This window comes from Danio rerio, chromosome 19 (genome assembly GCF_052040795.2).
Source record: "Danio rerio strain M-AB ecotype USA chromosome 19, GRCz13ab, whole genome shotgun sequence".
NCBI classification, from domain to species: Eukaryota; Metazoa; Chordata; class Actinopteri; order Cypriniformes; family Danionidae; genus Danio; species Danio rerio.
In genome coordinates this window covers 8,927,236-8,952,856 of record NC_141039.2, presented here as the reverse complement: position 1 = coordinate 8,952,856, position 25,621 = coordinate 8,927,236, and the positions used below count along the sequence as shown (strand labels likewise).

Sequence of the window (25,621 nt, the reverse complement as noted above, 5' to 3'; positions counted from 1 at the left end):
CAACAGAAAACTGACAATGATCACCTCAGGTACACCTCATGTGCTGTATTCAGTGTTTAATGTTAGTAATGTGAGTTTGAATGCCATTTCACATGACATTTATTGCCATACTTTTAAAAGCAGCAGCAGATAGTTCACCTCAGATCTTGAAAATAAAATAAACCATTTGAAATTAAACTTAACTGTGACTCAAAATCAACACATATCAGTGATTGAGTATCTACATTTAATAATTTTAAAGAGGATGAATATGTATTAAATAGATTATATGGTAGCGTGGTAGGACACAGGGTTAGAATGTAAACCTGCTCACCTAATGTTTTTACGCTCATAATATTAATATTATTTGCTCATAAATAACCTCATAGGGAACTCTGAATCTGCGTCTCATTTCGAGGCTGATACTGTTCACCGGAGGTTGCATTTTGGTCGTGGATGCATGCTTTGAGAGCCTTTCTGAATGAATGAATGAACAAATGAACGGTTTTCCAACAAGACCATAGGCACAATAGGCATTTCTGTAGCTGTTTAATTAGCTGCTTTAGAACAGACCTTTCACTTTCATACAACTATGTGACTGATCACAATCACAGATTAATTTTCAACTTATTTACTTTTTCTGGATTTTAAGTTGCCTTTTGGCAGGTATTTATATTGCCATGAGGCCAGGAGCTCTTTCTAAAGCAGCAATTGTTGCTGTAATCTTTCAAGCAAGTTTGCTAAATTTGGAATCAGGAACCTCATACCATTTCAGAGGATCAATTTCTGCGTTCAGCATTTCAATTCCTCTTTTATAACTTTTGTAAAGAAGCAGATTTTGCAGTACTATCAGTTCCTGAGGTTTTCAAAAGAACTACAGTACCAAGTGATTTCCTTGCCTAATCGTGATTAGCTAAAGCTAAACATAACCGTTTTAGACATATTATTTTAACCATTTTAAACTATAAGCACTCTTACTTACTATACACATACAGTTGAAGTTTATTAGTAGCCCCCCTTTGATTTATTTATTTTTTTTTCCTAAATGATGTTTAGCAGAGCACGAAAATTTTCACTGTATGTCTGATAATATTTTTTTCTTCTGGAGAAAGTATTATTTGTTTTATTTTGGCCAGAATAAAAGCAGTTTATAATTTTTTTATTAACCATTTTAAGGTCAAAATTATTAGCCCCTTAAGCTAATTGTATTCTTTATAGTCTACAGAACAAACCATCGTTATACATTTACTTGCCTAATTACCCTAACCTGCCTAGTTAACTTAATTATTGTAGTTAAGCTTTTAAATGTCACTTTAGGCTGTATAGAAGTAAATAAGAAAGAATATCTAGTCAAATATTATTTACTGTCATCATAAAAAAGATCAAATAAATCAGTTGTTAGAAATAAGTTATTAAAACTATTATGTTTAGAAATATGTTGATAAAATCTTCTCTCCATTAAACAGAAATTGGGGGAAAAATAAACAGGGGGGCTAATAATTCAGGGGAGGGGTAATAAATAATTCTAACTTCAACTGTACCTGACCTAAATAATAAATCTATTAAGTGGTTTTATCACTTCACGATTGGATTATTGCAACTCACTGTGTATTTGTCAGCAACAACTTGCATACCTACAGCTTGTGCAGGATGTTGCAGCTAGGCTACTGACAGGTTTGAGAGAACACCTCACTTCGGTGCTATTTTCTCTCCACTGACTTCCAGTCAAGTTCAGGATAGATTTTAAGATTTTATCTCTGGTTTTTAAAACTTTTCCCTAAAAATGATCAGTGAGCTCGTATAGGGTCTCAAACAACAGGTCACTTAGATCAGATAATCAGTCTTTGTTGACTGTTCTAAGGTTCAAAAAAGATATCAAATGATGACTGCAGAATTGCTGTAGTAGACCCAAATTTGTTATCTTTAGAGGGTTTTAGGTCACAGCTGAAGACACTTTTTTTTTTAGTTTAGCATTTGATGTATTAAGGAATGCTTGATGTGGAAACTTTTTAATTAAATGTTTGTACTGAAAACAAACAGGAAAGCGCGGACAAGTGGGATAAAGGCGTCTATATCAAAGAAAAACAGCATGATGGAAATATGGGAATACTTTGGTTTCACAGTCACAGACACCAAAAAAACAGGTCATTTTTAAGAGCTGTCACAGAATTGATTCCACAGCTTACACATTATTGAGCTCAAGCTTGTCTATAAAATTAAATTGCAAATCAAATCACAATCGCAATATCTGTCAAAAATAAATTGCAATTAGATATATTCCCCAAATCGCACAGCCCTACTGCAAAGTAAAAATGTTTATCTGAAGCTCCTTCAGCATTAATAGCTCAACTACATAGAGAAAAAAATGAGCCCTTCACACAGCATGATATATTAAGCAGTTAGTTTAGGCTGGAAACACTGAAATAATGAAATGGCTAGCCCAGAGTCCTGATCTGAACTTGATCTAAATCGCGCTACAATCATTCACTAGTTTTAATCACTGTGTTTTCCACAAAATAATGTTTTATTTGCTGAAATATATTGGTGACTTTGTTAAACACTGCTCGACTAGTATAAACTCATGTGAGACGTAAGTCTTTAAATGAATTGTTTTTGGATATTAATTAAGATCAGAGCTGAGTTTGCAATTCATTACGTAATGAAACATTAGATCAAACTATAACAAAAATAAGACAACTTGAAAAGGTTGAGTATGTCAAATTTACACATCACCATCCGTGATAAAACTACAAGCAGACATGAAATGATATTCATTGTTATTCTTTCATACCCATCAAATGTGATTAGACAAGTTTTAATTTATGCTGACATGTTGTTTCTTTTGTCCTTGTGTTTAAATGATGACTTCAGTCAGATTTAAGTGACAATGTATTCAGACAGTGTCTCCAGGGTTTCGATCTCTCTTGAGACATCTAGAAAAGATATATTAGACATATTAGCCTCTACATAATATTTGCTGTGCTGACATGCCAAAACATGCAATATAAACACATAATCAATTCTAATCATGTAAATATGTATTTAGACCCTGATTCAGAATAATCAAACTCAAATACTTGTTTCTAGAAATGATTCTTAAATGTTGTAATTTCTCTTACCCATCAAGGAAGCTTTGCTGCTTTGTGAAAATGAGCGCTCCATTGATCTGCTCAGCTTAGATTTAAGGCTCTCGCATATATAGCACTTTGAAAGCAACAACAGAAAACATAATTGTTTTGAATTGTTTATAAATATTCGTTTACAAATGTTTTGTTTGAAATGTGAAATTCAAATACCATCAAGGACTTGAACTCATTCAGAAATTGCATTTTTGCTTCTTCGAACATGCTGTCTTTTAATGATTCAATTGTTTTTATTATTGTGCTCTTTCTCTTTCCCATGGCTCCTTGTCCTCTCTTCTCGGCAGCTTCTGTAAAGGCAACATTCAGTGTTTATTCACATTCTGTAGCATAAATGCAACACAAACACCGAATGTCTCAAAGTCTGAATGAAATGGTAATTGATTATAATGAATAAAATGAAAGACTCTGTTATTTTAAAGCCAGCAGATGTTGGTGCTTTCTTGAACAACCACATAGTGGACAACAGTTTACTAATCAGACAGTGTGTAGTTTTAAATGTCTTACTTTTATAGCCTGCAGTCATTTGATCCCGAATTGTTTTTTGGATTACTGAGTAGACATTCTTCTTTCTATTAACAACATCTTGTTTGAGGGATGTCTTCACTTTGGTTTCCTTTTCAAAAGGTTGAAAACGATGAATTATTAGAAGTAGTAGTAGTAGTAGTAGTAGTAGTATGGTATATAATAGGGATGCCACAATTCTCAATATAATATTGAACTGTTCGGTACAACATCCACGGTTCAATACTCGCTTGTGAATTGTTTTCTCGGTTTTAATAATGTATGTGCGGTTTATATCTCCATGAATTGACTGTTTGTGTGTGCCTGTCTTGCCGAGCTGAGATGAGGAAACTCCTCCAATCACAGTAAATATCCAATCACTATGCTCCAAAGTTAGGGGGCGTTTTAATATCAGTCCACACTATAACATAGCAAGCGGCGGTGAAGTGAAGCAATAGTAGGAGGAAGCACCAGCGTCCTTTAAATCTGCGGTGTGAGGACGTTTCAGTTTTGCTGGTAAGTATAATGCCAATGAAAGAAAAAAATGGGGAACAAAAAATAACTGTGTGCAAGCATTGTTTTACACGTATAACCATGACTGCACATCTGCAGCGCCATCACCCAGCAATATCACTGTCTGAAGGCAGGATAGCAGAGAAGGTAACAAAGTCCTCCAAAAAACAATCCCTTGCTGAATCCTTCTAGCAAACATAGCCAACTGGTTCAGAGGGACACATAAAAATAACAAAGGCAGTGCGGGTGTTTATTGCTAAAGATTTGCAGCCGTTTCGGTGATTGGAGATGCCGGCTTTTGTCATATTATAAAAGCACTCGATCTGAGTTACAGACTACCATCTCACACTTTTTTCAGCAGAGATAATTATGATGGTTTATTTATGTTTACTTAAGTACAAATATGTTTATTTGAAATGGTCAATTTATGTTTATTATCTTCACATGTATGTTTATTTTCCAAATGTAGGAATTTATGTTTGTACATGGGCTACCAGCAGCTGTGAGATTTCAGTGATCATTTTTTTAATACAATAAACTAGAATCTAATGTACTTTTCTTGGCTTATAAGTAAAAACAAAGGAGTATTGCAATAAATCGTTTTTATTTTTTTCTCTTTAACCTCTTACTGTTTCTACTCCCTAAACATAGAATAAAAAATAAATAAATAAAAAAACACGTGTCAAGCCATCCGAACCGAAAACCGTGTTAAAAAAACCGTGGTATGTATTGAGCCGTAGGCTAACTGTATTGTTGCATCCCTAATATATAACATGTAAAACAGGATCATGAAAAAAAAAACATTCAAAAAGAAAGTCTTGTAAACATCTTAATCATATCATTTTCTTATTTATATTAAGGCAAATAATTTGATTACTGATGTTCACGTGAACGTAGTCAATGTTATTTTTTTAAAGCAGGGAATGAGATTTGTTTGTTAAGACACTTTGTTGCTTTCACACCATTGGAACAAAGTTTACATGTAGACAGAAGATGATTAAATGAATTGAAGTAAAATTCAGCAACTCACCTCTGTTTTCATGAAGTTCTGAATGTGGTATAGAATGGAAGATGGAGAGTAAACAGTGCCATTCTGAACAACACTGAACTTATCAATCTTTTCTTGCACTGACCTCCCTGTTATGTTATTACTATCAACACTGTAATAATTAAAACAAAATTAAACTCAACAAAACAGAGAAGTTAAAAATCCAAGTTATGGGTTATATCTTGTTATACTACACTGTTCAGGTCATTTTTTCAACACCCACAACAAAGACACAATACACAACAAAGACAAATATGTAAACAACAATATCACCCACCAGCTAATGTAATGTTTACTTAGCACTGTTAAAACACTCATCTGAATGTACAGCGGATAGGGAAGGACAGCAAAACTTACGGAAATATCAAGCTGAACTCCTCATCGATGTTGTCGTAGATGTGTTTGGCCAAGCACTTGTTTAGATCTACAGGTGCATCCCAGTATTGTGGCCAGCAAAATCCTTTCTTCTTGCACAATGCTTGGAGGGTTTTATCATATGGCACCTGATTTACAATACAAAATAGTATTGCTACCATTAGAAAGCCCAGAAAAAAAGATATTTGAAATTTTGATCACTTACAGATGAAATCACAGGCTTTGTGGTACTGAGACACTGGTCCACTGATTTCTCCACTCCCTTTGAGAAACATTGCTCTATAGTCTCATATAGTGGATCAAACCGACCGTTCAGTTCCCTCAGTGCTTTTTTAAGGCTCTCTTTGTAATCATTACGAACTGCAGCTTTAATCTTTGCCTATAAAACACAAGGAAACACAGCGTAAATTACTGAATAAACCTACTATTTGATTTCCACACATGGAAAGAACCTATATGAGGATATATGCACATATATGAAGCCTATATACAGTATACATGCACATATGATATATGCTGTATATATGTGTATATATGCCACATACAGGCAAATTGGAGGTGCAGATATGTCCATATACAAATAATTTTGGCAACTGTCATACAGTACTTGATGCCTAGCTCATTTTTTCTATTATCAAGGCAATCACTAAGAACTAACTAAAATATGCAACAAAAAAAAAACGTATGCATGTGCGAACAGTTTATCTTGATATCACATGTTATTGGCATGTCATGGAATTTTACTATGGCAAAAAAAGTGAGAGGAGATGGAAAGCTATGATGTGCACACGTTTTCCTGTAACATTTACAAGGTCATTTCTTTCTTGTATGAAGTGGAAAAGAAGGAAATGCATAACAAAATTATTTGCAGTTTTTTCTTTTGTTTTTTGTTCAGTTTTTTTGTCTTGTTTTTGTTCCTGTACCATATTTTTTCTTGTCCTATTTGACTGTTCTTATGTACATAAAAAATGTAAATTTCTACATGGGCATTTTTTTATGTTGTCTAGCAGCTATGGATTTTCATCATTTTTACTAACATATACAAACATATAGGTAAACATGTATGTGCACACACACACACACACACACACACACACACATATATATATATATATATATATATATATGTGTGTGTGTGTGTGTGTGTGTGTGTGTGTGTGTGTGGTACATGTATTTACGTGTATATGTGCATATGTGTTCTTATAATATAGGAAAACGGCCATGTTTATATATGTAGAGTGATGAAGTTTGCCCTGCGTGCTTGCGTTTTTTTAAAGAAACTTTTTTGGTGCATCAATCTTGTTAATGCTATTATTCAAAAGAGTAATGATTCGCACTGATCAAGTTATTGCTTCATACTGTTTTTACTTTTTGACAAACTGAGGAAGGCATTGTGCCGAAACATTTGTCTTTAAATCACCAGAAGAATATAAAAAGAAAAAAGAAAAACAGTACGAAGCAATTACTTGATGAGAGCGAATAATTACCTTTTTGAATGAAGTATTTTTTTATATGTCACATATTTAAAAACCTATTTCAAAACCTCTAGGCTCTTTATGAGTGGGTCAGTAAACATCTGTAAATGATCAATCAGCAGTTCTGTACCATTTCTTCATCTGTTGTATTTAGTTTGGTTTGTTGGATAAGGAACAAAACTCCCTTTGCTTGATTGACATAATCTCTGATCAGTTCCCTCCTGATGCTCTTGTTGGTGTTCTTGAGAAGGTCCTGCAACTTTGGGATTTCTACAGATAATTGGAAAAAAAAAAATTGTATTTCAGTAATTTAAATGAAACGAGAATGAACAGATACTCAGTTCAAGACAGAATTATTAGCCAACCTTTGATTTTTTATTTTTTTTTCTCAAATGATGTTTAACAGAGCGAGGACATTTTTAAAGTTTTAAAATTTTTAAAAACCATTTTAAAGTCAATATTATTAGTCCCTTTAAGCAATTTTTTTTCAATAGTCTACAGAACAAACCATCATTTTACAATAACTTGCCTAATTACCCTAACCTGCCTTGTTAACCTAATTAACCTAGTTAAACATTTAAATGTCACTCTAATAGAATATCTAGTGAAATATTATCTACTGTCATCATGACAAAGATCAAATAAATCAGTTATTAGAAATGAGTTATTAAAATTCTACTATGTTTAGAAATGTGCTGAAAAACTCTTCTCTCCTTTAAAAAGATATTAGGGGGGAAATAAACAGGGGGGCTAGTAATTCTAAATCAACTGTCTATATAAAATGTTTGTTTTCCAGGTTCACTTAATGGTTTACCTGTTTCATTTTTATCCATCTGGAGATCTTCATTAAAGTATGCCTTAGAGCTGACAGCAAAAACATCAGCGGTGAATCTTCTGACGTCTTTTGATTTCTGAGTAAAAAGCAGGAATAAGAGTAAGAATAAGAATTACAAATACATATGTCAATTTTCTAAAAAAAAAATGTGAATTGGTTTTGCAGTGGCAAGTCACTGGTGTAAAATGCATTTTAATTGGTTCTTAGGTGGTTGCTGGGGTGTTTTGAGTGGTTGCTAGTTTTTTGCTAAGTAATTGGTAATCAGTTATTAGGGTGTTCTGAATAGTTCATAGGTGGTTGCTAAGGTGTTGCTAGGAAGTTGCTAGGGTGTTCTAAGTGATTCCTAGGTGGTTGCTAAAGTGTCGCTAGGTGGTCATTAAGGTATTCTCAGTGGTTGCAAAAGCATTGCTAAACAGTTGCTAGGGTGTCCTGAGTGATGCTAGGCAGATCTTAAGGCATTATTACTGGGTGGTTGCTAGGCAGCTTCTATGGTACACTGGGTTGTTACTAGGCATGCCTCACATAGCATAGCTAGTCAGATCAATTGATCATGTTAAAATGACAGTTAATATTTATGTATTTTTACACATTTATTCACACACTTGCATTCCTGAGAGCAGGAAAGAGACAGGCTGCACTGGTAAGCAGTATCTCCATATAGTTTAATTAAAATAAATGATCAACAAATGAATCTGTCATGACAGTCTCTACCAGTGAGGACATTATCTACACACAATATGAATTCCCAATTAGAAAAATACTACAAATTATGAAACACTATTTATCAAAATACTTAAATAACAGACAAATCAAAATGCCCAACGCAAGCGGGCTGCGTTCCAGACCAGCTCAGCTCGATGACGTATAATGTCTCCGACACCGCCTCCAGTCCCATTTAGCAACTTGATAGCAACTGTCTTTTTAAAGAAACGTAACTGCTTTAAAAAAGCAACAGTGTGATGTAACTGGTGTGTTTCATGTTGTAGAATAAAACATGAAAGTATCTTCAGTATGTGGTAGCCACAAACCTTATTTGAGCAATTTAATCAAAATCCCATTTAAAAAAAAACATTGACTTTGAGATAAGGGAACCAGAACTGGAAAACTGCTAACTCGCTTCTAGATTTTTGCATAGAAATTGATGTCATAGTTTCTCCACTCTATTGAGATGATGATTGGTTGCCTGTCAATCAGCTTACTCCAATGTCTCTATGACACTGCTATTATAATGGCAGTCTATAGAATCAATTACTAAAGGTGTGTAAATGGTTTTGGGGCATGGCTTGAGAGCTTCATTATCATATTGAGATTATTATTGGTTGTCCGTGTCAGATGAGCCCACCCGCAGGTTTGTATGTCCCTGCTATGTAGTGTTATTGATGTGTGACATTTATAATGGGAGTCAATTGGCTCAATGTATTTCAGTGGGCATCCCGTCCCCATGTTAGGTCAATGGGACCACTTTGGGACATCCTAGCAACTCAGGGGTATCCTTGTGGGGTACATTTTCTTCATCAGGCAGCAACCCCCTACAGATGTTTTGAATCCCATATTTATACTAAATTCACACTTGGCGCTATGTTGCGTCAAAGTTGGGTGTAATGTTGCGTCAATGGGTTTTGGGGATGAACCCCTTAAAAAAGTCGTAGCACATCATTCCCAATAAATCTGCATGATTTGAACCCTCTTTCAAGGGTCTGGGAAAACTGTGGGACTGGTTATGCACCAAAAAAAGAAGTAGAATAAGTTTGGAGAATAACAATAGTGGATTTGCCTAAAGGCAAACCCCACTAATAACAAAAAAAATTCAATTTCACATTTATACCATGTTTTCAAGCTTCCTTTTCAGAGTATCCTTTGCAGAGTTGTTCCTATGATGAATGCACGCTGTTTTCGAACTCTGAAAAACAATAACAATAATAAATTATAACACGCATGAAGTGTCTTTAATATAAACTAAGTGTCACTGTAAAATTAGCCCATGAGTCAATTCAGTCATTTTTGCATTTCTATGCAATCCATTGTTCGTTTTTAGGAAGTCATTCACGCCTCTGTTATGTAACCCTTTTGCCCGAAAGTAGAGAACGGACACATCATGCAACATTAGGGGTTCCATAGAGGAGACCAATTTTCTCAGAACAGTACGAAAGGAAACCAATAGAATGGCCACTGCAAAGGACATAATGTATGATAGAGGTAGCAAAAGATTCAAGAACAACCGTACCAAAGATAAAGAACAGTTGTACATGATTGAGGTTATCAAAAGCAATATTAAAAAATACTAAAAGTAGGTAGTGCTGGCGCCTCACAGCAAGAAGGTCGCTGGGTCGCTGGTTCGAGCCTCGGCTCAGTTGGCGTTTCTGTGTGGAGTTTGCATGTTCTCCCTGTGTTCGCGTGGGTTTCCTCCGGGTGCTCCGGTTTCCCCCACAGTCCAAAGACATGCGGTACAGGTGAATTGGGTAGGCTAAATTGTCCGAAGTGTGTGAATGTGTGTGTGGATGTTTCCCAGAGATGGGTTGCGGCTGGAAGGGCATCCGCTGTGTAAAAACTTGCTGGATAAGTTGGCGGTTCATTCTGCTGTGGCAACCCCGGACAAGAAAATGAAATGAAATGAAATGAAACTAAGTTTTGCAGCGGTTTATGTTAATAAACTAGGCTATTTTTGTCCTATGATTTTTAAATTTCTATTGATTCTGCAAGGAATTTCCATAATTTCAACCTCTAACTATCAGAGGTGGCTGATCACAATCTCCCTATGCTACACTTGATCACTTGTTGTCACAGCTGCTCTAGAATAAGCCAGTCCTCAGGAGAATCTGGGCACCCACTTCCAATAACATGAAAAGGGTCTGGCTGCAGAGCTGCACTTGCACTTTCAGACTTGCACTCTCGGGCCGGCATGTTCAGTCACCCATGCTTTCTATGCAAGAGACACCATTTACAATTGACACCTGTCACGTCACTTGAAATCAATACAAATAAACAAAAGATAAGTTTCCAGTTTGTTTGTGTTGACAGTGAGGACATTGTCAAATAATTCTAAGTACTTAAGTTGTACACCATGACAGACCCCCCCTCTATCTCTCTCTTGTGAAGTGGTTTGTATTTTCATCATATGATTAGAATGTTTTAATATAAATTTACCAAAGCAGGCTTCTATTACCATTTATACCAGCAAAGCTTATTATTTATTTATATGAGCTATCAGGTCTAAATATACGCACAAATGATTCTTCGATTATTCTTGAACTACTTGGGAAACTTTTCTTTATTCAGCAGGTCCCAGAACAACTGCAAACAAGAATGCAAATGTCGATGCAAGTGACGTGGCAGGAGAGTGCAGGGCTCGTTTGCATAAAAGTCCATAACCAAAAAATCCCCCAGTTTAAGGTTAAGGGTACCCTTAGTAAAAGTTGGAGGGTTTGCAAGTAAAGGGTAAAAGTAAAAGTTTTGCAAGGAGAACAAAAAGAAAAAGATCACCTATAAAGTATTTCCCCTTAGTCCTTAGTAACCATTTCCTCTTAAAACATTTAAGGGACCTAATCAGCTCCCTTGAACAAATGAGATTTAAAATGCAAGCATTCCCACCCCAAAAAAATTTTTTTCGATAAAAGACTCATATGAATGCAGATACATAATTTAATAAAACAATTTCATAAATAAAGGGAACGTCTCGACTCACAGATGATGTGTAACATTACTGCAAAGCTGTTGTAAGGCAAGCATTTGTGGTTTGTTACGATCTGTTTACGTAACTATATAACTGCGGTGCCCATCACCGTATGTTGCCAGAAACTATAGTTGTGAAATGCTTAGAAAAAAGGCACTTGAGTAAGGGTGACAGAAAAGAAGTTTGTTGCAATGATCTTCTGCCTCAGGAACACCCTTAAGTTAAATTACCGAAGGACTTTCATGCAAGCTGCCACAAGTGGCGATTGTAAATAACCTCACTTGCAGAGGAAGCGCACTTGACCTGAAGGTGCAGCCAGACTCTATAGAGCAGACTCTCGGCAGGTACACCATCTGCGATAAGGACTGAAATTTTAGAAAACTGCATGTAAATAATGCAGAAAACAAACAATTAATCTTTTGTTTGTAAATGTACCAGACCTTGTCTGAAGAAAAGTGATCTCCAGATGGCTGTGCAGATCTATAACAAAAAATAAATGTGATTTATTAATGCAGAAATGCAGAATATTGACAAAAATCTCTATATTCTTACCCTAGATATTCTTTTATATTAATGTCATCAGTCCTGGTACAGATGAAGTTTATTGTTTTGCACTGTCCTCCTGGTCCCAAGTCTTGGATGCAGTGCTCGATTATGCTCCAGGGCTCTTTGCTACTGATTGCACGCTTGATGTCATTTACAATCCACACAGAAGAGCACTCCTTCACTCTCTGTAGAATTAGAAAAGTCTTCATAAAATCCTGAATAAAATACCTGTGGTATTGCTCTACTTTACACTTGTTGAACTGCACCCCGGCTTGCCCTGGCAGAAAACACAGTGTCTGAAGGCTACCTCAATGTATGTGAGTGCGGACAAAATGTGACCTCCACAGAACAGTAACAGCCTCCAAAATAAGACAGAGTTACTGTATATCAGATTTAGCGTTATAAAATCCACATGAGGTGGTTTCTAATTTGGAAACAATACAAATATTTTAAATGTAAACATTGCATTTGGGTTCACACCAAATGTGGTGCAGCATGTCACAGACTAAAAACTGGATGTTTTTCACCAAAAGCAAACTTTCCACTCAAATGAAACATTAGAATTTGAGATGTAGACACAACTGAGGTAAATTCCATGCATTCACAGTAAATGAAACAGATGAAAAGTAATAATAGTATGAATTGACATAATAGTAGGTAATTACAGTTTTTCTCAGTCACTTTGGTGCATTTCTCACAACACTATTTACATTTGCACAATAGTTCATGCATTTCTCAAAACAATTAGTCATTTGTGCACATCTTAGTAGCAGTTTCTCATTCCTTTCAACAAATTGCAAATGCTTTCGGACATGCATCAATTGCTTTCATTCAACTCTCTGCTGTTTATAACATTATCACTTGCTTATGTCATGTCAGTCAAAATGAACTAAACTTGTAAATGCTGAATAGTCATTCCATATAAAACTAACAGTCCTCATTTCTTTACTTCAGTCATTACATACAAAAATGTTGAACTTGATGACAAAATCGGTCAAGCAAACTTTTTTTTTTTTTTTAAATATCTTTATTTTCCTGAAAATGTCGTTAAAATTGAAGAATTTGGTGAATGATTTACAGACCTGTGTATGTTGCAGGTTCAGGTCCAATTTGTACTGCAATATTGTTTACAGTTGTGCACAGTTCAACCCAAAGGGAGTTTATTTTTGTTGTAAATAAGGGTGTGTTTATTCTTTTGCACAATGCTGTGAATAAATTAGGATTGTAAAGAGCAAATGCAGAGTAAAAATGTAAAACATACATATTCAGTGTCTTGTACTCAGATACCTCACTAAATTACAGTAAGTGATGTCCAACTTTACTGTAGTTTTCAAATGGCTGTGCAAAAAGTATATAGTGCTGTCTTGAGCATTTTCAGGAAGTGTCACCAAAATCAGAATCAGTAAACTGTCATAATGAAAACATGACATCTTGTTCATAAACAATGGTGTCAGGACTTTTCATTTTGATGATACTGACACTTGGATTGACATGAATACTTGCTTTTGAGAAATAAACTATCCATTTTACGCATGTGACGCGCTTTTGCAGGTTATCAGCTAGGTTTTGCAGTTTGTACTTATTGTTTTGAGAAATGCATTAACTGTTGAGCAGAAATGCACTAGTGTTGTGAGAAACGCACCAAAGCGACTGAGAAAAACTGTAAATCATGAAAGAATCTTCATATGTAAGATATCTGGTAGTGCAGCATTTACTGATTTCCACAGATCATCTCGTATCTTGTTGCAGTCTCCAGTGCCAGGAACATCAAACAGCACAATGTGTTCCAGAAGCTCTTGACGATCTGGAATCTTGATGGTCACACTCTTCACAAGAGGCCAGTACCAGCCACCAGGATTATACTCACTTTGCTGAATGTGACATTTAACATCACGGACAAAGTCAAGGACCTGTTGTAAAAAAATAAAACAAAAAAATCTTAAATCATATAAAAAGTCAGGAATACATCAAATACTATTTCAGAATTCATAGTATAATAATATATTAATCATATTTTACCATACTTTGTAATATTTTAGCCTTTTTAGTAAATAATGAAAAGAAATTAGTAACTTTATTTTGATGGTCTCCCTATAGTCTGCTGACCATAAGATGCTTTACAAATTCATATCTGCTTACTCTCATCAGCATGTCCCTCTAAGTCTCATCTTGGTTGAAAAAACCTGAAACACCTCCTTAGTTTGGCGTCCAGTTGGCATATGAAACAGATGCCTGATCCACCTCAGCTGGCTTCTGGCAGTGACAGAACTTCTGACCTTATTTATAAGGGTGTGCAGTATAGAGATACTGAAAACTTGTTGAGGATTTCTTGCATGTCTTATAACAGTTAAATGAACATCTATAACCTTAATTGGTAACATTTTACTGACCAAAAGTTTATTAGATGTTCAAATGTTGAAGATGAGAGTAAGTATAAGTGTTTGAAGTATATTATAGTCAGCAGGGGGACCATCAGGATAAGGTCTTACAAAGAATTTAAAATGTAATGAATTAAAGAATTTCATCTGAAAGGGAAACAAAGTACTGTATCCAGAACTGTCCACACCTTTTCATTGCAAAACCGTGTCTTTGTCAAAATCTGACAATAGTATCTAAACTTTTAAACAAAGAATATTTGCTAACGAAAAAATATATATTTTAGCCCTTACTTCAGTGTGCGAAATTGTTTTTTTCTCGGTAGACAAAAAGTGATCAATTTCAGCATATTTGGCATTTTTCTTAAGTTCTTCCAGTGATTTCTTATCTGCATCAGCCCCATACACTGCAATGATCCTTTCATTATCTGTATCAGTCCTTTCATCTGTGGAAGCAATCTCATTCTCCCATTCCTGCAAAACAATACAAATAAAATACTTTATTATTTTAGACAGACAGACAGACAGACAGATAGACAGATAGATAGATAGATAGATAGATAGATAGATAGATAGATAGATAGATAGATAGATAGATAGATAGATAGATAGATAGATAGATAGATAGATAGATAGATAGATAGATAGATAGATAGATAGATAGATAGATAGATAGATGAACCTCTTTAGAGATGAGCTCAATCTCAGCTTTGTATTCAGAGTCCTCAAGATTTGCTTCCACTTGAGTAATCACTGCTGTACAGGCACCAAGACTACCACATGGCAGCAGACCTTCTAATCCCAACACTGCATTTAATAAAGAGCTTTTTCCTTCTCCTGTTTTGCCAAAAACACCAATGGTTTCCTTTCTTCTTTTGTCTTTGTCCATCTCATTCATTTTTGCAATGGAATCTCTACATCATGATACAGATAAAAGTGACTGAACACCACTTTACAATTGAGCATACAGAACAATTTACATTGTGATTTATAAGTACTTACAAAATTGTGTTTTTTATCTCATTTGTTGTTTGGTCTGTGCTTTTAATGTTTTGAAATCTGACATTAACTTCATTCATGATCTTTTTTGTCATATTCAGTATTTCCATATCTGTTAAATAAATTTAAGAAATAACTTTGAGATTGATGAATTAATACTAAATTCACAAATTCAATAAATGTAGGAATAAAAACATACCAAAATGACTTGCCTGAATATGATTTAGCACTGATCTTTAAATCCCTCGATTCACGCTTTCTTTTAGTGCCTGCATCAGAGAATTGAAACACATCAATCTTGTACCTAATACAACGTGATCATTTTATTTAAAATATTTTTTTGTTTGACTACCCAGTGGATGTTTAATCAAACAAGTTTGAAATGAAAAATGAAGAAATGAAATCTCCTAATGACTTTTGTTTGTATTTTTTAAAATAGCTTTTCCTGATATTTGCAGGTACATGAAACTCACCTGTAACTGTTTGTTTTAATTCACTATACCAATTTACTTTTGTAAGGCCATCTATAAAGATGCTTTTCATATGCTTAAAATAATTTTTTTTCAACAATGTTGTACAAACCACATGTGAATACGTATGTTAGTTTGTGTGTGTGTGTGTGAGTGTGTGTGTGTGTGTGTGTACCTTGTATTCCTAAAGTTGTCCCCGCAAGTATAGCAATGCTGGTAACTCCTAACCCTGTGGGGACATTTTTCCCCATGAGAAAACCTCTCATAAATCACACTGAATTAATTACTTTAAAATATAAAACTGCAGAATGTTACATGTGAAAGTTTAGGGGTAGGGAGATACAATATACAATTTGTACAGAATAAAAATCATTATGTTTATGTGAAGCCCCCTCAAAGTTAGCAATACAAGTGTGTGTGGTAAATATAAAATGATTTGGCCTACCACTGGCATTCTGTGAAATTCCTGACCAAGATGGCCCAGGAGACTGTGGACAGGTTCCTGTTACTTGATTCATTGCTATGGCTGCTCTGTTTATATAAAACAATAATATTACTAATAAATATCAACAAATGCTTCCATTGGGTAGGAATATGAAAGAATGAGGATAGTTGTAACACACTTAGTTTAAAGATTTCACTTTCAGTTCACTTCTTACCATGTCAAATGTTACAGGGGGAAAAAATTTGCTAAATTGTAAAAAAAAAAAAAAAAAAAGTACCTAGCCACAACAGATGATTTATATAACTACAGTACAGCGTCATTTGTATTCTCAAATTAATCATAAATGTATCATTTAGCAGTTTCAATAGTTGTCCAATGGTTTGGTAACTTAGAGAGGACCAGATTTTAAATCTCAGTTGTGCAGTAGGAGCACAAAAAAATGCAAGTATCATATCAACTTGAAATAAGAATATATTTCTTACTGTTCCGGCTGCTTCATTTGTTTTAGTTTTTTCTTGGCCTCCTCATAAGTGCCTGCAGTAAGATAAAAAAAAATTGTTATTGAGAACATAATGAGAGTAAAAGTTGACTGTTTAAATTAAGAACTGGTACCATATTCTCCATGAAACAGGACAGCTAATTTCTCCCAAGATTTCTCTCCTGTTTGAGGTGCAAATCTGTACTGAACAGCTTCCATGAATTTCTCTGATGATTTGTATGGAGGCCAGTAACATTGTTTTTTGTCTGCGGTCAACCAGTTTGATGCTGTCACCATCACCTCTTCTGATTCTTCTAAAGTTACAACTGCATACATGGTTGTTCTGCAATAAATAAGTAATTCATTAATAAAGAAAATTAGATAAAGCTGTACAACACTTCTCATATGCACACAGACACATAGGCCCAGATTTACTAACTGCTTGCACCAGCGCAAACCATCTTTTTGGCTTTAAAACAGTATTGTGGGTATTTAATAAATACACACAGAGAAGAATAGGGCTGAAAAGGCATGGACACAGCTATAGTTATAATAGTTATCGAGTATCAAGTCAGACAAATTTTATGCAAGGAGTATTTAAATTAATCACACAATGGGATTTACTAAGATTTGCATTTCTCAAATTCTGGATATTTGTGCCAATATCTAATACCTAAAAAGGAATGTTAGTCAAGACCCAGTATTATGTGACTCACTCTAGTTGTGTGTTCCAAGTTATCTTTTAATTCCTGAAGGATATTAAAAATAACATGGGAAACAATATGTTTCAATGTTCCTCTGTCATTACAAATAAATGCATTGCTCGCTCTCTTGTGCCTTTAACAGCATCAACAACTGCAGCCATTTCATGTGCAATACTTAAGACTCTTCATTTTTGTCCTACTGTGGTTTTAACAGTCCACATTTTAACTTGGATTATCCACTTATCAAAGGTGACTGAGTGCACCATACAAAATTACCCTAAATTTGCATTGGTTATGAACCAGTAGAGAAAAAAAATGCCTGTTCGTAGTAGATAACCTGCATTTTATGAGCATCTACTGTGCTTATTTACCACTGTGCTAATGCATTACAGCGAACAGTAGACACAGGAGGATCACTACAGCTGAGGATCACTTGAAAGTGCCCAAAGTTCATTGTATGTATTATGTTTCTTATAATAAAATCTCCCAAATATTTTTAATCATCTTCAAAATGTATAACTCTCACCTTTCAATCGATTTAGATTTTCCCTCATGTTCATTTGACCCATTGTCGCTGTCTTCACACTGTGAATTGTCTTCTGTGTCCTCCAACAGTCCATCATAATCTTCACTTGCGGACTCATTACCCTCAACACTTTGTCCTCTGTATAATGTCATAATATCATATTCTTCATTGTTGCTGCTTTCCATAGCAAGTATCTCATCTAGGTCTTCAGATGGGACGCAAATGATCACATTTGTCTTGAAAACATGCACTGCATAATTTTCTAAATTCTTACACAACTTTAAGGCGCAGCTTTTCAGTTTTAAAGCTGTGAGTACTGGCTTCAGTGGGCAGCCCTGACACTTTTTGAATTTTGAATCTCTGAAGATTTTTTCCACAAGCGGAAAGTCTTGATAAAGAACTGAATGTGAGTCCTCAATTTCATCCTTTAGACAGCAGAGCATTGCTTCAGTGCAGACTGTTTTAGGAGTGATCATAACAATTGCTGAATCCTTAATCATACCCTTTGACTGAGGATTCAAGAAATCATCAAGACGTCTTGCCAGAATAGTTGCAATGATGAGGTAGTCGGCATTAAAAAAGTGAGGGATATCATCCTGTGGATCTTGAAAATACAATTCAGAGCAGTTGACTTCACCCCTGTGGATTCCGTCATAGAGCATCTTTATGTATGGAATTACATCCCGGATGTTGTCTTTATAGAAGGACACTGGGATGTCGTCTGGTCTTACTGTGTCTGACACTTGAAGAGACTGAACCGCTGACACAATGTCAACTTCACTGACTGCAGGTGAGCTTTCTTCAGACTGTGATGAACTGGTTTCATCAGTCAAAAGTATTTTTTTGCAGTGAAATAGTTTGAAGAGTGACTGTGTTTGATCTATCAGAAGAGGCACTGTGGAGACATAGTTGATCTCTAAAGACACAGGTTGACGATCTTTGAGCTCTCCGAACCTTGAATTCATGATTTCACAACTTCCTACACGCCACATACATTCATCTGGAATGAAGAAGTAATCGAGTCTGGACACTGGACGATCTCTTATGTAGAATGTAAAATCCTGCTTTACAGGGTTCATTCTTCTCCACACATCAGCCAGCTGAAGAGATTTCATGAAATTCTCCACACATAAGAGCAGTTTATTGTGCATTCTGTTCTTTGTCATCTTGCCTGTACTCCATTTTTTGTCGATAAACGGATTGAGGAATGTGTTGAAATCTCCACCAATCACCAGCAGCCCTGTGGTCATTGACTGCAGGTATCTTGAAAGATTATCAAGCGTTTTTGTGTCTGTCTGATGGTTATAAACACTCACTAGAGTGTACAGGCAACCTTCCAGTTCACATTTCAACAATACATATTCACCACAATTACCTTTCTCGACACTTAAACATTTGAAATCTAGACTCTTTCTGACGAGAATGGCAGTTCCACTGCTGGAAGAGTTGTACTTTGTATAGAAAACATTCCACCGCTTTTTTAAACCTTCTATAACATGTTCATCCCCTGCTCCAATGTGTGTCTCTTGTAGGAAAACAACATCAGCGCATTGAAGTTCTTGAAATTTCTGATACTTGTTTTGCTTAAGTCCGTTAGCATTCCAGGTGATAAAGTTAATGGTGTATGAATCCATGACAGATCAGCTTTCACAAGATCCTCAGCTTAGCACGTTCCCTGTGGAAACAAATATTGATGGAGGGTGGGATGTTTGTTGGTTTTTCCCTTTGTAATCTGAGTGATTAACTTATATTTTCATTAGACATTTTATTTATCCAAAGTGATTTGAACTGATTTGATTCTTTTCTAAACTACATATTATGTTCATTGGCTAAGTCCTGAGTTATAAAGCAGTGTTGTCTGACTCTTGTGTTTATGTGTCTCGTGTATGTGCTTCCCCACAATTTCCACATCCTGTTTGAGTAGCTGATTCTCGCATGCAAAAAGTAAAAGTGATTCTGAAAATCTTTACCAATTGCTAATGTTTTTTATGATAGTATTGTACTGAATTGAAACATAATCCATAATCTGGGTGATATTGTTACAGTTTAAGGATATTGTTTTGTACTTCTTAGGGACTAATATGTACACTTTAGGTACTAATATATAACTTTAAGACACCAATAAGGACAAAAGCATATATATATATGCTAATGACAGCTTTTGTACCTTTGTTTCTAAGAGTGTGTGATAATAGACATGGCCATTATTCTGACTGAGAGACCTATGATTATGCTGGATTCATGCACCGTGGTAAATCTGAACATTGACAAATATTATGTGGGAAGACAATACAACAAATGTTGAAAAGTTTAGCTTATCGTTTATCAAACTGTTTAGAACTTTTAAGTTCTTTTGCTCACATGGCTCATTTTTTTAAAGAGATCCTATTATGGGTTTTTGAAATTGATCTTCCATGCAGTGTGTAAAACAGTTTTAAGTGAATGAAAACATCCAGCTAATGTTTAAATCTAAAAGTGCAGGATGTTTAAAACTATTGAATCTTTAACAAAATAGTCGACTCAGAGTCAAATAAAAAGAACCGCATTAAGTTAAAATGTGAACACGCTTTCCCTTCAGACACTAACAGAGGTGCAGGGGATCCAGGGGCTGATCATGACGTGAAGATGACGATCACTCACAGATTGAGATTCGGCTGCGGTGAATAAAGGGTTAAAGTTCATAGTGGGATTTGCAGGCCGTTTGTTATTGAAAGAGCAGAAGACAAGAACTTTGTCTAACTTTTACTGTTTAAATGGACCAGTTTCTTCTTCCTCTGGATCATAACATGTAAGTGTCATTAAAATTGTTACCTCGTTTTCTGTAGTTTGCAAAATATGTGTTTAATTGTGTGTTGTAAGTTGTAATCACCCCGCGCAACTTGTAATCAAATATCGATTGTAGATCAGTGCTTGGACTGTATTTCTCAGGTTAAATCTGTATGGGGCTTTTCACATATCGCGTCCAAAACTATGTTAAAAATGTGACGAGTGCTTCTTCTTTTACCACTTTTAAATGTTTCTTAACTGGCGATCTTCTGCTGTGTGTTTTTGCTATGGCCACCATCAGCTGTTGTTCACACATGCTGTGTGGCGCGGTCAGTTTTTTAAAAAGTTTAACTTTTGCCACTGTGTGGATTAATACTGAATGTGTGTCATTGTTATTACTCTGGGTTAGGGTTAAGAGTAGACTAAAACTCTGGGTGTTTAACTGCATTGCTTTATTGCACTCCTGCATTGGGCTCTCACATACTTTCTGCTACTTCATACTGTAGCCGTGGTGAGCATTTCTCTCTGTCTCCTGGGGAACGCAGTCGACCAATCGCAACAGACTGGGTCATCGGACCAATCGCTGAACAATTAATTTGGGAGTCGCTAGGATAATAAGGTAAAAATATATGCATTTTATAAGACAATAAAGGTGTTTTTTGACCTTGCATGCATATCAGCCTGTTGTTGGAGAACCCTAAAACCAAATTATGAATTTTTTTAATGCAAAATAGGGGCTCTTTGTTTAGATTGTACCACCTTGCTGTGATTCACAATAAACACAAGCACACGCAGCTCTAATAACTTCATATTTGAATCTGGTTAGCAGTCTAGTTTGAAGCACTAAATTAGTTAGAGATCAAGGGGAAGTGTCATGTTGATTTCAAACATATAGGCTGTTTCTCAAAACCAAGAATGCAGAAAATAGACTTGTGTTCTTTCAATTAAATTAATCTTTGTTTCTATAGCGCTTTTACAATGTAGATTCTGTCAAAGCATCTTCACATAGAAGATTATAGTAAACTCCAGTGTTCAGAGTTAAAGTTCAGTTTTGTTCAGTGTGTTTTAATATTCACTAGACAGGTCCTGAACCATGCAAGCCAGTGGCGACAGCGGCGAGGAAAAAACGTCACCAATTGGCAAAAGTGAAAAATTAAAGAACCTAGAGAGAAACCAGGCTCCGTTGGGCACGACTATTTCTCCAATGGCCAGACTGGTCTTACCTCAAAAGTATGAACTTGGAAGATCACAAGAACACAGAATGCATCCTTTGACATATGAGATGCTACTATCTTCCTGTTACTTGCATGACCTTTGCACGTTTTAATGGAAAATTATTTACACATTACTGCATTCATACAATGATGTTTTGCTTTTTTCGCTTTTCAGTGTATATAACATGCACACAAGCATTTACAGACTATACATTTCACAATGCAAAGAGAACAGATTTCGCCTTTTGCATGGTATGCTTTGAAGCTGCATGGAAATCGCACAGCCCTGCCTAACATGGGCATACATGAGTGTGGCAAAAGACAACAAAGGGATGAACAGAAACAATAAAAAAACACACAGGGCAACCGGGTCCACCTCTGTCCACTCAGGTAAAATGGAAGTAAATAGCCACAATTGCTACAAAGCACAGAGATAATTTGCCAGTCCTCAATAAAAAATCCAGATATATTTCAAACCATATTTCACACTACACAATTACCAGTAAAAACAAAAAAAAATCAAATTAATCCTTAAGCAAACCATAGTCACCTTTAACAAACTCAAAACTATATAATAACACATACACATATTGCCTGACACGCAACAAAAATACCCACACTAAAGTATATATATAATATATAATAACAACAAAGCATTGTACAGCAAATAAAACCATGCCATGGGACCAGCAGAAAAAAGGGAGGAAAAATATGACAAATAAATGTCCTTGAAGACGTTATTTATTTAAGGCTTTCTAATTATTTTCTGTTTCTGGATAGTTCAGATGCAAAAGCTTCTATTTTTCTCAGTCTTCTTTATGTTCAGTTCATTTTAAATTAATGAAAATGATTTGTCCAGATGAAATTACTCAACCTACATACAGGAGCCTGAGAACAATACCCATTTTAGAAGAACATTTCTGATGCCACTTAAAGCCTTTTGCATTTGAACTATTCATATGTTTTCAAAATCAGAGCTCTGTGACAGTAAATAAAATATTAACTCACCTGTGGCCAGAGATTATGCCTTGCTGCGTCTTTTGTTTGTTCTAGATGACCCCCAGGATTGTTAGTAGAATGTGGTATATTGAATGCAGAATCTCTTGATGTACCGCAGTCAAGCAAACAGACACAGTGCTCTACTATGACATACTGTTGGTTAATGGAGGAAGCACACAATCCTTTATGGGGAGTACAACACAATCTTCACCCAATCTGATTTGCATACTCAAAACATAACACTAAGTAGAGCATTCAAAGCTTTACCATAAGTGGTTTGGTCTAAGAGGATAGATGTGTGCAGGAAGCAGATGCTTTAGCGAACAGGAAATAACGTGAAGACAAAAGTGAGGTGTTCCCTTCAGCTGTATTTTCATGAGGGGGTCATTTCAGACAAAATCATACAGGTCTAAATGCATCTAGTTTATGAAATTATATTTGTAAAATTTTCTCTTGCCAAAAAGTAAAAAAAATAAAATAAATAAGCTTGTGAGAGTCTGTGATGGAAATAGCAGTGTTATAAACAGTATAAAAAAATATTATATATATGTTATAAACAGTATTTTCAGTATAACAAATGTTATATAAACTGTTTCCCCTGTTGCAATGACTGTACCATTAATGACAGTAAAATGCAGCGTTATATAAAAAAAATATACAATTTTTGACAAAGTTTTGATTCTGCATTTCAGAAGCCCTTTCAGAAAAAAAATGTCCTTTTCATGGATACAAAGCTACTCAGGTCTTTCAGAAAGAAGTTCAGGTTGATGCAAAGTTTGCGGATGACATCTCTGTCAGCAGTAGATCAGTGCTTTATGTGTGCGCACGAGTGACATATCTGTTTACTTAAAGAGACTGCACAGAAATTCTAATTAAAATTTGTTGACAGACAAGTTTGAGATGCCTGTCGTAATTGAGTTATTTGTCGGTCCAACAATATTTAATTGGATGAATATTTTTTTAGTTTTATGCCTTATCCAGAATATTAAAAAAACATAAATACATTTCTATCATTTCCTTTAATCAGTACTATTGGAATGTGAAAAGACTTTCAACCAGCACAACAAAAAAACATTTCTGAAGACATTCACCTACTGCACCTTTAACTTAGCTGCTTTAGAAGAGACCTTTCACTTTCTTACAATTTTATATGTTTTTGTAAAAGAATGTAAAATGTGACTGATCACAATCAGATTAATTTTTCAACTTATTTACTTTTTCTGGATTTTAAGTTGCCTTTTGGCAGGTAACTATATTGCCATAGGGCTAAGAGCTCTTTCAAAGGGAGCAATTGTTGCTGTAATCTTTCAGGCAAGTTTGCTAAATTTTGAATCAGGAACCCCAAACCAGGATAAATTTTTGCATTCAGTATTTCAATTCCTCTTTTATTTCTTTATAAAGAAGCTGATCTTGCAGTACTTTCAGTTTCTGAGGTTTTTTAAAAGAACCACCAAGTGATTTCTTTGCCTAAGCGGGATTAGCTAAAGCTAAACATAACTATTTTAGACATTATTTTAACCATTTTAAACGATAAGCTACAACAACAACAAAAAAAAAAAATTAAGCTTTTTCTTGCTATATACAGTTGAGGTTTATTATTAGCAGGGGTGTCCAAACTTTTTGGGCTGAGGGCCAGATGCAAAAAAAAAAAAGTTGTCCCGGGCCATATATTATATACATTACACAGACACACGTGCATCCATATATATATATATATATATATATATATATATATATATATATATATATATATATATATATATATATATATATATATGTGTGTGTGTGTGTGTATGTGTGTGTGTGTGTGTGTGTGTGTGTGTGTGTGTGTATTTGTGTGTATATGTATGTATGTATGTGTGTGTGTTATGGAATTATTTTGTTATTTTAATTCATCGTCCAACTGTGTTTCTAGAAAAACTTTCTTTTTTTAAATCTTGAATTTTCTCTGGGCAAATTACACTTGCAACACTCATCCTTTATAAATTCCCCTTCAGTGAAGGGTTTCCTGTGCTGTGCGATTAGCTGGGCTACATCATAATTAGCCAGCGTAGAATTTTCTTGCACTTTATTACCATGAAAAAAACTGCTGCTGTTGAGCTGATAAGCCAGCTGCTGTTTTTTTACTTTTTGATCTCGTTCGGCACCAGTGTAAGAGCTGAAGGCCTAAAGTTTTATTTTATAATGTCTTTTCATATTATATTCCTTCATTACTGCAACTGATTCCTGGCAAATTAAACACACATATTCCACTGACCTCTGTGAAGAAATATTCTTTGCCCCATCCTGACTGAAATTTCCTGCACTCACTGTTGATTTTCCTTTTTCTTGATAGTGCCATGGCTCGCCAAAACGTGATTATGAATTGTTTCTTTCAGTTTGTTCGGTTCGTTTTACTTCAGAACAGGAACTGTAATAGCGACACCCGGTGGTTATTTATTGAATTACGTTCATTTTTGTATAGCGGGCCAGATTCTATTAATATTCATAAAAAGCCTCGCGGGCGCCACAAAACTGATTGCGGGCCGCAGATGGCCCGCGGGCTGTAGTTTGAACACCC

General features: G+C 35.2%; 1 protein-coding gene across 15 annotated transcripts; it reads right to left on the bottom strand.

Annotated features, from left to right (window-relative positions):
- Window positions 1–1,972: 1,972 nt before the first annotated feature.
- nuggc.1 (nuclear GTPase, germinal center associated, tandem duplicate 1) lies at window positions 1,973–25,481 on the bottom strand. 15 transcript variants are annotated; one of them, XM_087295384.1, is made up of 25 exons: window positions 25,319–25,469; window positions 23,071–23,201; window positions 18,083–19,757; window positions 16,987–17,195; window positions 16,857–16,908; window positions 16,375–16,460; window positions 16,105–16,158; window positions 15,672–15,728; window positions 15,463–15,571; window positions 15,143–15,374; window positions 14,755–14,934; window positions 13,801–13,995; window positions 12,092–12,270; window positions 11,980–12,019; window positions 11,821–11,904; window positions 9,695–9,769; window positions 7,849–7,945; window positions 7,165–7,304; window positions 5,765–5,938; window positions 5,542–5,687; window positions 5,167–5,296; window positions 3,627–3,735; window positions 3,276–3,409; window positions 3,099–3,183; window positions 1,973–2,912 (listed from the first exon to the last, which is right to left on the bottom strand). In XM_087295384.1, exons 3-25 carry the CDS (start codon window positions 19,714–19,716, stop codon window positions 2,857–2,859), a joined length of 4,257 nt encoding a protein of 1,418 aa, XP_087151510.1. In that variant the 5' UTR covers window positions 19,717–19,757; window positions 23,071–23,201; window positions 25,319–25,469; the 3' UTR covers window positions 1,973–2,856. The 15 variants fall into 15 exon arrangements, with proteins under 15 accessions (XP_087151510.1, XP_087151509.1, XP_087151514.1 ...); XM_087295383.1 differs by having other exon boundaries at window positions 23,071–23,214; window positions 25,319–25,468; XM_087295388.1 differs by having other exon boundaries at window positions 11,821–11,892; window positions 23,071–23,214; window positions 25,319–25,468.
- Between the last annotated feature and the right edge of the window lie 140 nt (window positions 25,482–25,621).